The 16,704-nt window shown below is 43.7% G+C and overlaps 1 protein-coding gene across 2 annotated transcripts in view; it reads right to left on the reverse strand.

Moving 5' to 3' along the window:
- Nucleotides 1-16,704, reverse strand: part of DENND1C (DENN domain containing 1C) — a 105,419-nt gene that overhangs the window by 77,725 nt on the left and 10,990 nt on the right. For both annotated transcript variants that reach the window (XM_073622808.1, XM_073622809.1), the window contains exons 2-3: nt 12,085-12,149; nt 1,161-1,204 (exon numbers count right to left, since the gene is read on the reverse strand). In XM_073622808.1, the coding sequence (XP_073478909.1) occupies nt 1,161-1,204; nt 12,085-12,149 (109 nt within the window). The remainder of the gene's footprint in view (nt 1-1,160; nt 1,205-12,084; nt 12,150-16,704) is intronic.

Genomic DNA, 16,704 nt, shown 5'->3' on the forward strand with positions numbered 1-16,704 from the left:
TGCAGGTGTAATTATTGAATTAATACATTGAGGTGTGTATGGTATATATATTATAATGGGTGTGACACTGGGGAAAAAGGTGTATGTATGTGCGTGTGTATATATATATATATATATATATATATATATATATATATATATATATATATATATATATATATACACACACACACTATTTTGCCAAAACTATTGGGATGCCTGCCTTTACACGCACATAAACTTTAATTATATTTAATGGCATCCCAGTCTTATAGGGCGTACACACGGTCGGACATTGATCGGACATTCTGACAACAAAATCCATGGATTTTTTCCGACGGATGTTGGCTCAAACTTGTCTTGCATACACACGGTCACACAAAGTTGTCGGAAAATCTGATCGTTCTAAACGCGGTGACGTAAAACACGTACGTCGGGACTATAAACGGGGCAGTGGCCAATAGCTTTCATCTCTTTATTTATTCTGAGCATGCGTGGCACTTTGTCCGTCGGATTTGTGTACACACGATCGGAAGTTCCGACAACGGATTTTGTTGTCGGAAAATTTTATCTCCTGCTCTCCAACTTTGTGTGTCGGAAAATGTCCGATGGAGCCCACACACGGTCGGAATTTCCGACAACACGCTCCGATCGGACATTTTCCATCGGAAAATACGACCGTGTGTACGGGGCATTAGTCTGTAGGGTTCAATATTGAGTTGGCCCACCCTTTGCATCTATAACAGCTTCAACTCTTCTGGGAAGGCTCCAAACTGCAGCAGTAGAAGAGCTTTACTGACCTGACCTCGATAGAACACCTTTGGGATGAATTAAAGTGGAAACTGTCAGCCTGGCCTTGTTGTCCAACATCGGTGTCTGACCTCACAAATGTGCTTCTGGAAGAATGGTCAAACATTCCCATAGACACACTCCTAAACCTTGTGGAAGAGTTGAAGCTGTTATAGCTGCAAAGGGTGGGCCAACTCAATATTGAACCCTACGGACTAAGACTGGGATGCCATTAAAGTTCATGTGCGTGTAAAGGCAGGCGTCCCAATACTTTTAGCAATATATGTATATAAAATGCAAAGGTTCATCAGGTCTTTCAATATAATATCCCCCCCCCCCCACATGCTCGTCATCCATGCCAATGAAAAGACAGTTACATAGCATACTCTTACCTGGTCATCAAAAACATCAGGAAATTGTCGTTTAAGCTCTGGATCTGAAAGACAGACAGAAAACTCTGTAGATCAGGAACAATCCAAGGACTTAAAGTTTAACTTTTACTAAATATATAATGCAAGGATTCTAGCATGCTTATTTGCCAGTTCCTGCCTGCTTCTGCCCTGGAGAAAATCCGTGCACCTTTTTCGTATTAACTGCATAAATAATACCCAAATTGTGGTGTTTGAATGGAAAGTAAGTTAGGTGCAGAGCTTGTTAATCGGAGCAGCAAACCACCCCAATCTGGAACACTGAGGTTGAGATGAGAACCCCGGCAGTGGTAGGAGACCTTTACTGAGACAACAGAGAGTTTTTTTATTGTTTACCAGAAAGATTGTTACGTAGTCTTAAGGGTTTTTAAGGCCATTATAAGGAATACACTTTTAACAGCTCAAAATAATCTGGAGACAGTAACTAATTTTATTTGGAATTACAATGTATCAGAAATTAAGATGACTGAGATATAAGATACTAGGATCCAGATGACGTGTCTAGAGTGAAGAAAAGATTAAGCGAAGGGTGGATAGAATAAGAAAGTACGAATGTACAAGAGAGTGATATGGAAGGCTTGGGGTGAGCTAATATAATTCTCATAATTATATGCATTCTTCGTCAGGCATGTTGTCTCTCGTAGAGCCACCTGGGACGCAACAGTCTAATGATGGATGATTTACTACAATGAGTCATTGTTCTGACTCACAGAGATGGATAGGATACACACTGGATAGGGGATAGGAGGCATAGCTCCCAACTGTCCCTGATTTCGAGGGACTGTCCCTGATTTGAAACAATGTCCCTCTGTCCCTTATTCCTCCTCATTTGTTCCTCATTTTGGTCTGATCCATATAGTTGTATATAAAATGCACTTTTTATGTTTCAAAAAGTGTTTCCCAGTGCTAAACCGTTCATCCAGTTTGGAAATTGCTGCATTTGTACATTTTAAAAGCCAATATAAAGGAATAGTAGTAAAAAAAAGTTCTTGTGGATTTAATTAACTTTTTTTTTGGTTAATTCTCCTTTAAGGGGGTGTGGCAGGGGGCGTGTCCTATGCCTACATAAATTTGTTAGTAGGTGTCCCTCATTCCCATCTCAAAATGTTGGGAGGTATGTGGGAGGACTGGTTGGGCTCAGGAACTCTAGGACTAAAGAGGGCAGTGGGACACTATAGGGGGCTGGTGAGATGTGGAGGGGGCAGTATATCAGGCTGTTAAAAGTGTTGGAGGCATTGAAGGACGCCTGGGGGCACTGGGAAACTCTAGCACTGGTTTGGGCTGGGGGCATTGGAGGGGCTTCAAAGGCACTGGAAGGGGGTTGGAGGTACCGGATGGAGCTGGTGAGCACTGCAAATAGTGGCAGATGGTGCTCAAAATTTGTGCAAACAAACAAAAAGTCTGAAAAATACTGAAAAAACTCCATCAATTGCAGCCACTGTGCCCATCAAATGCAGCCACTGTGCCCATCAAATGCAGCCACTGTGCCCATTAAATGCAACCACTGTGCCCATCAAAAGCAGCCACTGTGCCCATCAAATTCAGCCACTGTGCCATCAATTGCAGCCACTGTGCCCATGAAATGCAGCCACTGTGCCATCAATTGCAGCCACTGTGCTATCAATTGCAGCCACTATGCCCATCAATTGCAGCCACTGTGCCCATCAAATGCAGCCACTGTGCCCATTAAATTCAGCCACTGTGCCATCAATTGCAGCCACTGTGCCCATGAAATGCAGCCACTGTGCCATCAATTGCAGCCACTGTACCCATCAAATGCAGCCACTGCCCATCAAATGCGGCCACTGTGCCCATCAAACGCAGCCACTGTGCCCATCAAATGCAGTCACTGTGCCCATCAATTGCAGCCACTATGCCCATCAATTGCAGCCACTGTGCCATCAAATGCAGCCACTGTGACCATCAAATCTTGCCACTGTTCCCATCAAATGTAGCCACTGTGACCCCCGCCCGCTAGCTGTCTGAATGGCACTTACCCCATCTTTGTGGCGGTCAGGTAGCAGGTGACGCCGATGAGCTGTGGGACGGGCAGTGGGTCAGGCAACCGACGAGCTGTGTCCTCCATGCGTCTCTTCTTTCTTCCTGCTAGGCCTCCAATAGGAGCACCTGTCCTTTCAGCCAATCAGGTGACGGGTATTAGACCCACGATTCCTGATTGGCGGAGAGGCGGTTCAGTGTTAGGAAAGCGAATATTCATTTGCTTTTCTATAACATCTGGGTGGGCTCCGAGTGCACTGCTATGGCTCTAATTAGATGCTTCAAAAAAACACCCCCGCTGCTGTAAGGCCCCTTTCACACTGGAGCGGTTTTCAGGTGGTATTGCGCTAAAAATACCGCCTGAAAACCGCCCCTAAACAGCCTCCACTGTTTGTTCAGTGTGAAAGCCCGAGGGCTTTCACACTGAAGCGGTGCGCAGGCAGGGCGGTGAAAAAAGTCCTGCAAACCGCTTTTTTGGAGCGGTGAAGGAGCGGTGTATTCACCGCTCCTTCACCGCTCCTGCCCATTGAAATCAATGGGACAGCGCGGCTATACCGCGGTAATACCGCGGCTATAGCCGTGCTGTACGAGGGATTTTAATCCTTTTTCGGCCGCCAGCGGGGGTTAAAACCGCACCGCTAGCGGCCGAATACCGCTGCAAGAACGACGGTACAGCAGCGCTAGAAATAGCGCTGTTGTACCACCCACGCCCCCACCACCCCAGTGTGAAAGGGGCCTAATTCAGGTGCCCGGCTTCCGAAAGGGGCCGGGCGCCTGAATAGGGGGTGGCCGCGGCGGCCATGGATAGATTCATGCTATGCATGAATCTATCCATGATACATATAGGGGAGTGGCGTGATAGAGGGGGCGGCACCCGTGCGCTCCTTAATGTACGGGCCACCACTGACTGCAAAGGGTTAGCAGCCACTGCACTGAAAAAAAAGGGCTATAAAACACCAAGTACCTCATTTAGCAGTGTCTCAAAAAATAGTAAAAATACACAAAGACCATTTTACCATCAGCCACTCTACCGTTGTCTCACTCCAAGAGCAAATAAGTGTGATCAAAGTAAACCAGGGCAGTCAGAATCCCAGAAGGGAGTTACTAGTAGGACCATGCAGCATAAGTGTTATTATTATAATACTGGATTTATATTTAGCGCCAACAGTTTGAGCAGCGCTTTACAACATGGGGGCAGACAGTACAGTTACAATACAATTCAATACAGGCGGGATCAGAGGGCTTACAATCTACAAGGGTCTTACAATCTAGTGTAATTGGCAGCTACTGCAGAGAGCAGTTCAGCAAGAACTCTGATTGCCTAGTCTGAAATACAGACAACCCCCAGCAGGGGGAGTCTGCAAATATATATTAAATAACATTATAAAAATATGGACTTTCAAGCAAGCAAAAGCCTTTCCTCACTAAAATAGGTTATGATGTAAGTTCCCTTTAAATAGCAGTAGAATGTGGGAGAACATGCAGTATAATAAATAGAGCAAAGTACTTCCTCTTACCTAATCTGTCTTCAAGTATCACAGTACACAATGACACACAGTGCAGGGAGTCTATGTATCGCACAGTGTAGGCTTATGTCAATATCAATATTAACTTTGCAGTATCTGCAATGCTTTCCACCTTTAAGATTCAGTTCCTGGAACAGGAGTAATGCTGGACAAGCACATTATCAGACTTTCTGTTCTCTTTGGTCAGCAGGATTTGTGTCAGAATATTTGCCACCAGCTCACCTGATTAGCCCCACCCTCTCCCAGTCTGAATGCTGCTGGAACAGGGGATTATAAAAGTGAAATCAATTTACACATGCCTTAATATGCACTAAATATATTTTATATATACAGTTGTGCTTTAAAGTTTGCATACCCTGGCAGAAATTGTGAAATTTTGGCATTAATATTGAAAATATGACTGATCATGCCAAAAAACTGTCTTTTGTTTAACCACTTGACCACTGGGCACTTAAACTCCCTTGCTAACCAGACCAATTTTCAGCTTTCAGTGCTCTCACATTTTGAATGACAATTACTCAGTCATGCAACACTGTACCTATATGAATTTTTTGTCCTTTTTTCACACAAATAGAGGTTTCTTTTGGTGGTATTTGATCACCGTTGGGTTTTTTATTTTTTGCACTATAATCGAAAAAAGACCAAAAATTCAGTAAAAAAAAAATACATCTTTCTTTGTTTCTGTTATAAAATTTTTCAAATTAGTAATTTTTCTTCATAAATTTTGGCCAAAATTTATACTGCTACATATCTTTGGTAAAAATAACCCAAATCGTTGTATATTATTTGGTCTTTGTGAAAGTTATAGAGTCCACAAGCTATGGTGCCAATCACTAAAAATTGATCACACCTGAAGTACTTAGCCTATCTCATTTCTTGAGACCCTAACAAACCAGGAAAGTACAGATACCCCCCAAATGACCTCTTTTTGGAAAGTAGACATTCAAAGGTATTTAGAAAGAGACATGGTGAGTGTTTTGAAGTTGTCATTTTTTCCCACAATTCTTTGCAAAATCAAGATTATTTTTTCTTTTTTTCACAAAAGTGTCATGTTATCAGGTTATTTCTCACACACAGCATATGCATACAACATATTACACCCCAAAATACATTCTACTACTCCTCCTGAGTCTGGCGATACCACATGTGTGAGACTTTTACACGGCGTGGCCACATACAGAGGCCCAACATGCAGAGAGAACCTTCAGGCATTCTAGGAGCCCCCATTATGGAAAGAAAACACGCCAACGTATAATCTATGAGGCATATTGAGTCTTTTGAACATGTCATTTTTCTCTACAAGTTTTTGGAAAATGTGGAAAGAAAATGAAAATGCATTTTTTTTTTTTACACAAAGTTGTCCATTTATACAATATTTCTAACACATAGCATGTACATGCCAAAAATTACACCCCACAACATTGTCTGCTAATCCTCCTGAGTATGGCGATACCACATGTGTGAGACTTTTACACAGCCTAGCCACATACAGAGGCCCAACAGGCAGGGAGCACCATCAGGCGTTCTAGGGGCATACGTTTCAAATCTAATTTGACTACCTATTACACTTTGAGGCACTGTAGTGGCATGGATGAGCCGTGGATGGGGATGGCTAAGCATGGTTGAGCCATGAATGTGGATGGCTGAGTATGGCTGAGTGGGTATGGTTGAGTATGGCTGAGTCAGGTATGGCTGAATATGGCTGGCTGGGTATGGCTGAGTGTGGATGGGATGGCTGAGTATGGCTGAGTATGGATGGGATGACTGGGGAGGGTATAGCTGAGTATGGCTGGGTGGGTATGGCTGGGTCGGGTATGGCTGAGTATGGCTGGGTATGGTTGAGTGTGGATGGATGGATGAGTATTGCTGAGCATGGATGGATGAGTATTGCTGAGCATGGATGGATGGATGAGTATTGCTCAGGGCCGTCTTTAATTTTGATTGGGCCCTGGGCAAACATTTTCCTGCCCCCCCCTCCATTCTGAGACATACAAAAAATAGCAGGTAGACTCAAAATCAGTTTACTACAGCAGATCACGCAGCGATTGCAATTGTTTGCCAGAGGTTACAGCCTATCCTTACTGCTCACTGGCTGGTTTCTAGAGGTTACAACACATAATTTCTGCTTGCTGATTGGTTGCTAGAGGTTAATGTACATTATTAGTGCTCACTAATTGGTTGCTAGGGGTTATAGCACATCATTACCACTTACTGATTGGTTGCTAGAGATTAAAGCAGATCACTACTGTTCGCTGATTGGTTGCTAGAGGTTAATGCACATCATTACCTCTCACTGAGCAGTGGAGCAATCCCAAATAATTGAGCAAGTAAAGGGGCACATTAATACACATACTACAGGAGAGTGTCAGAGAGTGCAGACATACTACAGGAGAGGTTCAGAGACTGCGGACATACTGCAGGAGACAAACAGAGACTGCAGACATACTGCAGGAGATTACCAGAGACTGCGGACATACTGCAGGAGACAATCAGAGACTGTGGACATACTGCAGGAGACAATCAGAGACTGCGGACATACTGCAGGAGATTACCAGAGACTGCGGACATACTGCAGGAGACAATCAGAGACTGCGGACATACTGCAGGAGATTACCAGAGACTGCGGACATACTGCAGGAGACAATCAGAGACTGCGGACATACTGCAGGAGACAATCAGAGACTGCAGACATACTGCAGGAGATTACCAGAGACTGCGGACATACTGCAGGAGACAATCAGAGACTGTGGACATACTGCAGGAGACAATCAGAGACTGTGGACATACTGCAGGAGATTACCAGAGACTGCGGACATACTGCAGGAGACAATCAGAGACTGCGGACATACTGCAGGAGATTACCAGAGACTGCGGACATACTGCAGGAGACAATCAGAGACTGCGGACATACTGCAGGAGACAATCAGAGACTGCGGACATACTGCAGGAGATTACCAGAGACTGTGGACATACTGCAGGAGACAATCACAGACTGCGGACATACTGCAGGAGATTACCAGAGACTGCGGACATACTGCAGGAGACAATCAGAGACTGCGGACATACTGCAGGAGACAATCAGAGACTGCGGACATACTGCAGGAGATTACCAGAGACTGCGGACATACTGCAGGAGACAATCAGAGACTGTGGACAAACTGCAGGAGACAATTAAAGACTACAGACATACTGCAGGAGACAATTAAAGACTACAGACATACTGCAGGAGACAATAAGAGACTGCAGACATTATACAGGAGATGGTCAGAGAACTTTCAGCAATGCACAGCTTTACAGTTGAATAACACAGCTCAGGGTTTAAACAGGCATTTATGGGTGTAAGGACATACCTGGACAGCCAAACTAACTACATATATTCAGGTGTGTGGGCGGGGCTTTCACTCTGCTCTCACTACAACAGCCGGGAGCTCCACTGATGCTTTGTTGGGGGGCGCGCGCTACCCGTGAATTGGGGCCCCGATGACAGATTTGCAGAGCGCACAGAGGACACAGGAGGATGTATTCCCGTGCTAGCCAGCTGAGAGGGGCGGGGCCTGGAGCTCCACTGACGCTCTGACCCGGCCCACGTGCAGCCTGTGTACTCGGAATAGAGCTTCTGTAGTGAGAGTGTCATTGGAGCTCCCGGCCCCGCCCCCGGACCTCTGTATTCACCAGCCAGTATAGAGGGGGCAGGGCCGGGAGCTCCACTGACGCTCCCACTCCGATCACTGGCTCTCACTATAGACGCTCTTTTTCGAGTATACAGGCTGCACGTAGGCGGAGTCAGAGTGTCAGTGGAGCTCCCGGCCCCGCCCCCTCTCCGCTGGCTAGCGCAGGAATACATGTCCTCTGTGCGCTCTGCAAAGCTGTCATCGGGGCCCCAATTCACGGGTAGCGCGCCCCTCAACAAAGCATCAGTGGAGCTCCCGGCTGTTGTAGTGAGAGCAGAGTGAAAGCGCGGGCCCCCCCAACAAAGATTGGGCCTAGGGCAAGTGCCTCGTTTGCCCTGCGCTAAAGACGGCCCTGGTATTGCTGAGTATGGATGGATGGACGAGTATTGCTGAGTATGGATGTATAAGTATTGCTGAGTATGGATGGATGGACGAGTATTGCTGAGGATGGATGGATGGATGGATGAGTATGGATGGATGGATGAATATTGCTGAGGATGGATGGATGAGTATTGCTGAGTATGGATGGATGGATGAGTATGGATGGATGGATGAGTATTGCTGAGGATGGATGGATGAGTATGGATGGATGGATGAGTATTGCTGAGGATGGATGGATGAGTATGGATGGATGGATGAATATTGCTGAGGATAGATGGATGGATGGATGAGTATAGATGGAATGGATGAATATTGCTGAGGATGGATGGGATGGCTGGATAAGTGCTGGAATTGTCACAGTTGGTACAGTGCGAGGGGAGAGATCAGGTGCAGCGCTGCTGCACCTGATCTCTCCCCTCTCCCCTCGCACTGTACCGATCGGTACGAGGAGGGAAAAGATGAACCGGACATGACGCCGGTTTGTTTACAAGTGATCGCTCCGTCATTTGACAGAGCAATCACGTGGTAAACGGTCGCTGTCAGCGGCCATTTACCGTGATCCGTGATGTGCCGATCACGGATATTCCCAGGTGCATACCCCAGGGGGCACGCGGGAGCAAGATTCTGGGAGGACGTCAATGTACGCCCTCCCAGAATAAGCCGACCACGCTGTAGCAGTCTTTCGGCTATGGCCCGGTCGGCAAGTGGTTAAAGGGGTTGTAAACGCCCGTGTTTTTTCACCTTAATGCATCCTATGCATTAAGGTGAAAAAACTTCTGGCAGTGACCGGCCCCCCAGCCCCCCCGTTTTACTTACCCGAGCCCCGTAACTCCCTCAGCGGAGACGCGCTCTCCCTCTCTGCATGGAGTCCCTTGATTGGATAGATTGATAGCAGCGCAGCCATTGGCTCCCGTTGCTGTCAAACAAATTCAATGACATGGGCGCTGGGGGGCGGGGCCGAGTATGGCATTTGTGTCTATGGACGCAAATGCTGGACTCAGGAGCGCGCCCGCAAGGTAACCCCCAGGGAGAACGCTTCTCCTAGGGGGTTATCTGATGCGAGGAGGAGCCGTGAGAGCCGCCGAGGGACCCCAGAAGAGGAGGACCGGGGTCACTCTGTGCAAAACAAGCTGCACAGTGGAGGTAAGTATAACATGTTTGTTATTTTTTACAATCACTTTAAGGATAGTGATCACATGAAGCCATTTATTATCACATAGTTTTTTGGATCCTTTTTAAATCATAATGATAACAGAAATCAGCCAAAAGGCCCTGACAAAAAGTTTACATACCCTGGAATGTCTGGCCTTGGTACAGACACAGAAGGTGGCACACACAGGTTAAAATGGCAATTAAAGGTAATTTCCCAAATTTGTGGCTTTTTAAATCACAATTAGTGTCTGTGTATAAATAGTATAACTAATAAATAATGAGTTTGTTAGCTCTCACATGGATGCACTAAGCAGGCTAGACACTGAGGAGGTAGAAAAGAATAGTCAAAAGACCTGCGTAACAAGGTAATGAAACTTTACAAAGATGGAAAAGGATATAAAAAGATATCCAAAGCCTTGAATATGCCAGTCAGTACTGTTTAATCACTTATTAAGAAGTGGAAAATTAGGGGCTCTTTTAATACCAAGCCAAGGTCAGGTAGACCAAGAAAGATTTCAGCCACAACTGCCACAGAAACTGTTTGGGCAACAAAGAAAAACCCACAGGTAGCCTGTGCACAGAAGTTCATCCAGAGGAGTTATCTTGTCTACTGTCATGCCCATCCTGACAGTCCCCTCCTTACATCACAGTTCTTAGTGTTCCGCCTTAATTCAGAGTCCCCAGAATTATCCCTTACAACAGAGTCTGCAGAGTCCCCTCTAATGCCCCGTACACACGGCCGGACTTTGTTCGGACATTCCGACAACAAAATCCTAGGATTTTTTCCGACGGATGTTGGCTCAAACTTGTCTTGCATACACACGGTCACACAAAGTTGTCGGAAAATCCGATCATTCTGAACGCGGTGACGTAAAACACGTACGTCGGGACTATAAACGGGGCAGTAGCCAATAGCTTTCATCCCTTTATTTATTCTGAGCATGCGTGGCACTTTGTCCGTCGGATTTGTGTACACACGATCGGAATTTCCGACAACGGATTTTGTTGTCGGAAAATTTTATATCCTGCTCTCAAACTTTGTGTGTCGGAAAATCCGATGGAAAATGTGTGATGGAGCCTACACACGGTCGGAATTTCCGACAACAAGGTCCTATCACACATTTTCCGTCGGAAAATCCGACCGTGTGTACGGGGCATTACAGAGGGAACTCTGCGGATTCAGATGTAAAGGGGGAAGTCTATGGATTCAGATGTAAAGAGGGAACTGGGAGGATTCAGATATAAAGGGTAGCTGGGTGGATTCAGATGTTAAAAGGAACTCTGCGGGTTCAGATCTAAAGGGGAACTCTGCCTATTCAGATGTAGGCGGAGACTCCTGTGATTAACTCCATATGATTAGAAATGTTATTTAGTGACAAAATATATCAATACTGCATACTACAAAAAAATTTGGCGGTGGGCCTCTAAAGTGTTCGGGTTTGGCTTGAAGAAAACGTGGCAACCCTATCTACACTCATAAAATATAAAATACAAACACTTTTAAAAGTTTTTATTTTATTAGCAATATGTGGACTAAATGATAAAAGTTAATGTAAATGTGTTTAAAGTAACAGTGAGTTTAGGTTCACATTTGAGCTTCTCCAACCATTTTATGAGCATTTTTTATTTTATGCTTGTACAAGTGTTTTTGGGTGCTTTCAGGCTTGAATGTATTTGTTTTATTATTATTTATTATTATTATTTAAGGTCCTTATATAGCGCCGTCAATTTACGCAGCGCTTTACATATACATTGTACATTCACATCGGTCCCTACCCTCAAGGAGTTTACAATCTAAGATCCCTAGTTTTGACCAATGAAGACCTAGTTACTAGGAGAAGAAGAGGCAAGAAATTATGTAAAAAAAATTGGGTTAAGTGTATTTTTCAGAGGCTCCCATGAAAGTCTTTAGGGACCTAAAATGTACTAGTCTGTCCTAGAGAAGTTCATGTACTATTTTGAGCTTTGAGCTAAGCCACACGACATTTAGGTGTGAACAGGAACCATAGAATGCGATGGAAATCTTCATTTTGAACTCGTCAATAAAAGCGTTAGGTGTGAACTGAGCATAAGAATCACAATATACATAAACAGCACAGCTGGATTAATCATCAGTGGTGGTATAGGAAGGTAAATAAAGGGGACAGGGTAGCAAATTACCTTTATCTGAATTTATGGGGCACAGAACCTCGAAATATCCTTCAAAGATCCGTTCTGGGTTCTCCCTGCAATGAAGAAACAAAGTGGACAATAAACATCTCCTTCATTTGGTACAACAATGAAAAGGATTATAGCATACAGTAATATTAGCCAAAACGTCAACCTTTTATTAATGTTACCAGTGTGTATGAATACATTCCTGACTAGGGATGAGCCAAACACCCCCTGGTTCGGTTCGTGGGAGAACATGCGAACAGGCAAAACATTTGTGAGAACACCGTTAAAGTCTATGGGACACGAACGTGAAAAATCAAAAGTGCTAATTTTAAAGGCTAATATGCAAGTTATTCTCATAAAAAGGGTTTGGGGACCCGGGTCCTGCCCCAGGGGACATGTATCAATGCAAAAAAAAAGTTTTAAAATGGCTGTTTTTTCAGGAGCAGTGATTTTAATGATGCTTAAAGTGAAACAATAAAAGTGAAATATTCCTTTAAATATCGTACCTGGGGGGTGTCTATAGTATGCCCGTGTTTAGAACAGTCCCTGCACAAAATGTCAATTTTAAAGGAATAAAAGTCATTTAAAACTGCTTGCGGCTTTAATGTAATGTCGGGTCCCGGTAATATGGATGAAAATCATTTAGAAAAACGGCATGGGTACCCCCCCCCCAGTCCATTACCAGGCCCATTATTAAGGGGAACCCCGCACCCAAATAAAAAAAAAAAAGGCGTGGGGCCCCCAGGCCCTATATACTCTGAACAGCAGTATACAGGCGGTCCCCGGGTTACAAACAAGATAGGGACTGTAGGTTTGTTCTATAGTTGAATCTGTTTGTAATTTGGAACAGGTATATTTTTTTTAAGTGTAGCTTAGAAAAGGGGGCTAAATCTTCCGGAGGTTAAGTGATTGATAAGCTTGGGTTTAACTGTGGGCAGCTGAAGCTGCTGTATGTTCGATTCCTGGATTTACACAGACACACAGAGGCACACCTCCAGCTCTGCAGCTTTCATTGGCCCTCTTATGACTCATCCCCCCCCCCCTTCCTGGCAAACTCTCACGAGAGTGTGAGAGGGAGCTGTGCATGATGTCATAAGCCTCAGATAATGACCAGACAAGAAAGAGGAAGTGGGCTGTATAAGGTATTTACTGGCAGAAAAAAAATGTTTTACTATCCAAAGGTAAAACAACAAGGGCAGAGGATATAATAGATGGAAAGTTGAAAAAAATTACTGGAGGTCTGCTTTAAGATCTACATTTTTTTTCAGAAAATTACTTAAAACCACCAAACAATTTTTTCTATTTTCTGAAAGCAGCCTGTAGAATAAAATGATGATTTAATGTTGCAAGATATTTGACTGCTTACGAAGAGTACATTTTCAGTGCAAAATACACTAAAATGATTTTTAATTAAAAGCCTTAAAGGGCAACTCCACTTTTGTGGGGAAAAAAAATAGAAAAAAATATATAGTATAGACAATTGCAATTGCAAATCCTATGCAAGCCATATTGTAATTGGATGTTAAAAAAAATGACCTTCCTTTTCAGTCTGAAGCACTGTAATTTTCTGTACAATTCAATGCAATATGGCAACCTGGAGGCCCTCTGTACATAGCTGGTGTATGAAACACCTCCAGAAATGTCATTTCCTGCATGTTTATTGGCTCACTGACTTTCCCAGAAGTCTACACTAAGATACAAGTCAGATTTTAGGCATCCCCTGCAATAGAAATTTAATTTTGGTGAGATACTCCTAAAGGGTTCGTCACTTCTAAATGGATGCAGACCCTGCCACTCTCCTCATTAGAACAGTGCAAGTGCTTCAGCTGATTAATAATGAAAAAGTCACTCCCATTCAGATTCATTCTCCACACAACAACCAGCTTTTTCTTCAGTGTATAAACAGGTAGGAAACTACGACAAAGTTTGTTAAAATTCCTGTAATGTAAGTTGATCACCCAGATGGGAATGTTTTCCTCAACAAAAGTGGAGTTACTCTTTAAACCTAAAATTAACAATTCAAAAATAATAGTGTGGGAGTGTGGGGTCTGCTCTTGCTGCATTTACAGTTTAACAAGGACGGCCTTCATATTCATCCCAGACAGTACAGGATCCTATTAGGCAGTGGTTTTATTCACCTCATCTGCACAGCACTGACATCAACAAACTTTTAATAGATGATTATCAACAAGTGGTCATATTTCTCTGTAAAAAAGATTTTTATCACCCATGTAGTGTGATTTTTTAGTATCTCAGTGGCATTACTAAAATAGTTAGCGATTATAGATAAAAGTAGCCATTGATTGCTACACAGATAGGATTGATGGCTCTATATATGGCGTCAGCTACATAAATGGCTCCGTATTGTATCAGCTACACAAGGAGTAGCAACAGTTAGAGTTGATCCTGGTATTAAAGCCTAAGTTTAGTCAAAAATGAAAAAACTAAAACCAGCACAAGGGACATTACAGCCCAGGCCAAAAGTTTTGAAAATTACACAAATATTCATTTTCATAGTCTGCTTTCTCAGTTTTTATGATGGCAATTTGCATATACTCCAGAATGTTATGGAAAGTGATCAGATGAATTTCAATTCATCTCTTTGCCATGAAAATGAACATAATCCCCCCCAAAAAAACACTTCCACTGCATTTCAGCCCTGCCACAAAAGGACCAGCTGACATCATGTCAGTGATTCTCTAGTTAACACAGGTGTCAGTGTGGACGAGGACAAGGCTAGAAATCACTCTGTAATGCTGATTAAGTTAGAATAACAGACTTTAAAAACAGGATGGTGCTTGAAATCATTGTTCTTCCTCTGGCAACCATGGTTACCTGCAAGGAAACACGTGCCGCCATCATTGCTTTGCACAAATAGGGATTCACAGGCAAGGATATTGCTGCTATTAAGATTGCACCTAAATCAACCATTTATTGGATCATTAGGAACTTCAAGGAGAAGATTCAATTGTTGTGAAGAGGAAGAACCATCTCCTACAGTTGATCCAGCTGCGGGATCGGGGCACCACCAGTGCAAAGCTTGCTCAGGAATGTTTTTTTTTTTCACCATGTGACAGTCAGCTACTCTTGGTTGCTAATTTTCTTCACTTTTTAATTTTTTTTTACCTCCGACGAAGCTCTATTTGAAGAGTGAAACATGTTAGGTTTGGGTGATTTGATTTTGGGAGCACCTTCTGACTTTTTTTTCATTTAGGTTTACATGATTACATTTTTGTCCTGACACATTCTTTCCCCCCTCAACTCCATTTTTTCTTTTTTGTTTGGTGAAATATGCTTTGTGTCAATGTAGTCTTGATTTAAAGAGAAGCTTTTTTGTGGATATGGTGATATATGGGGCTCGTCCATCAGTGGTTATTTGTGTCGAAATGGATGAGTGTACCCATATCGCATATCTGAGAGATAGATAATTTCATAGGGCAGAAGATAGATAGCCCATATTTTCAGTAAGACAGTATTTACTAGCATACCTTCTCTTTTTCTGTTCATCTCATTTTTATATGTGGCCAATAGATGGGAGGAGAGACAAATATACCCCTATCTCTTGATACCAGATGGTGTTGGTGAGTAGACCTTTAATTTATATATCCTCTAATACAGCCTGGAGCCTTTATATTGAATATAGGTGCAAATTATAACCCTCATATTGTCTATACGTATATATTCAAGAGAAGTTTTCACCATTTAAACTTGGTAGATGTTAGAATTACCACCTAGAGATAGAACATTGTTTTTAATATATAATGGCATTGACCTCATCCTTTAGGTATAACTGTTATGGTCATTTACATACTTTTTAATGATTTATAATAAGGGTTACATTTTAGTTAAGCCTTTTGGTGCGCAGGGAAGCGTACCCTCGTCTAGTTCTACTCTTGCTCTGGAATGGCAGCAGGCAGGCGTGAGGGCATCTGCACGCACAGTGAGGAGAAGACTTTTGGAGGATGGTCTGGTTTCAAGAAGGGCCGCAAAGAAGCCACTTCTCTCCAGGAAATACATCAGGGACAGACTAATATTCTACAAAAGGTACAGGGATTGGACTGCTCAGGACTGGGGTAAAGTCATTTTCTCTGATGAATCCCCTTTCCGATTGTTTGGGGCTTCCAGAAAAGACCTTGTCCAGAGAAGAAAAGATGAGCGCTACAGTCTGTCCTGTATCATGCCAACAGTAAAGCATCCTGATACCATTTATGTGTGGGGTTGCTTCTCAGCCAAGAGAGTGGGATCACTCACAATTAGGGATGAGCTTCGTGTTCGAGTCGAACCCATGTTCGACTCGAACATCGGCTGTTCGATCGTTCGCCGAATTGCGAACGTTATGGGCCGTTCGCGCTAAATTCGTGTGGCGCGTCACGGCCCATAATTCACTGCGGCATCGCAGTGCATTGCTGGCTGATGATTGGCCAAGCATGCACTATGACCCGCATGCTTGGCCAATCACAGCGCCGTCAGTAGAGAGAGCTGTAATTGGCCAAAGCCAGGGTGGCTTTGGCCAATTATGGCTCAGGGGATTTAGTACACACCCCACACTATATAAGGCCGCCTGCACGGCGGCCCTGTGTAGTGTGTGTTCCGGTGTGCTGAGAGATAGAGAGAGAGAGAGAC

The sequence above is a fragment of the Aquarana catesbeiana genome, linkage group LG03 (assembly GCF_042186555.1).
Source record: "Aquarana catesbeiana isolate 2022-GZ linkage group LG03, ASM4218655v1, whole genome shotgun sequence".
In the NCBI taxonomy this organism is placed as follows: domain Eukaryota; kingdom Metazoa; phylum Chordata; class Amphibia; order Anura; family Ranidae; genus Aquarana; species Aquarana catesbeiana.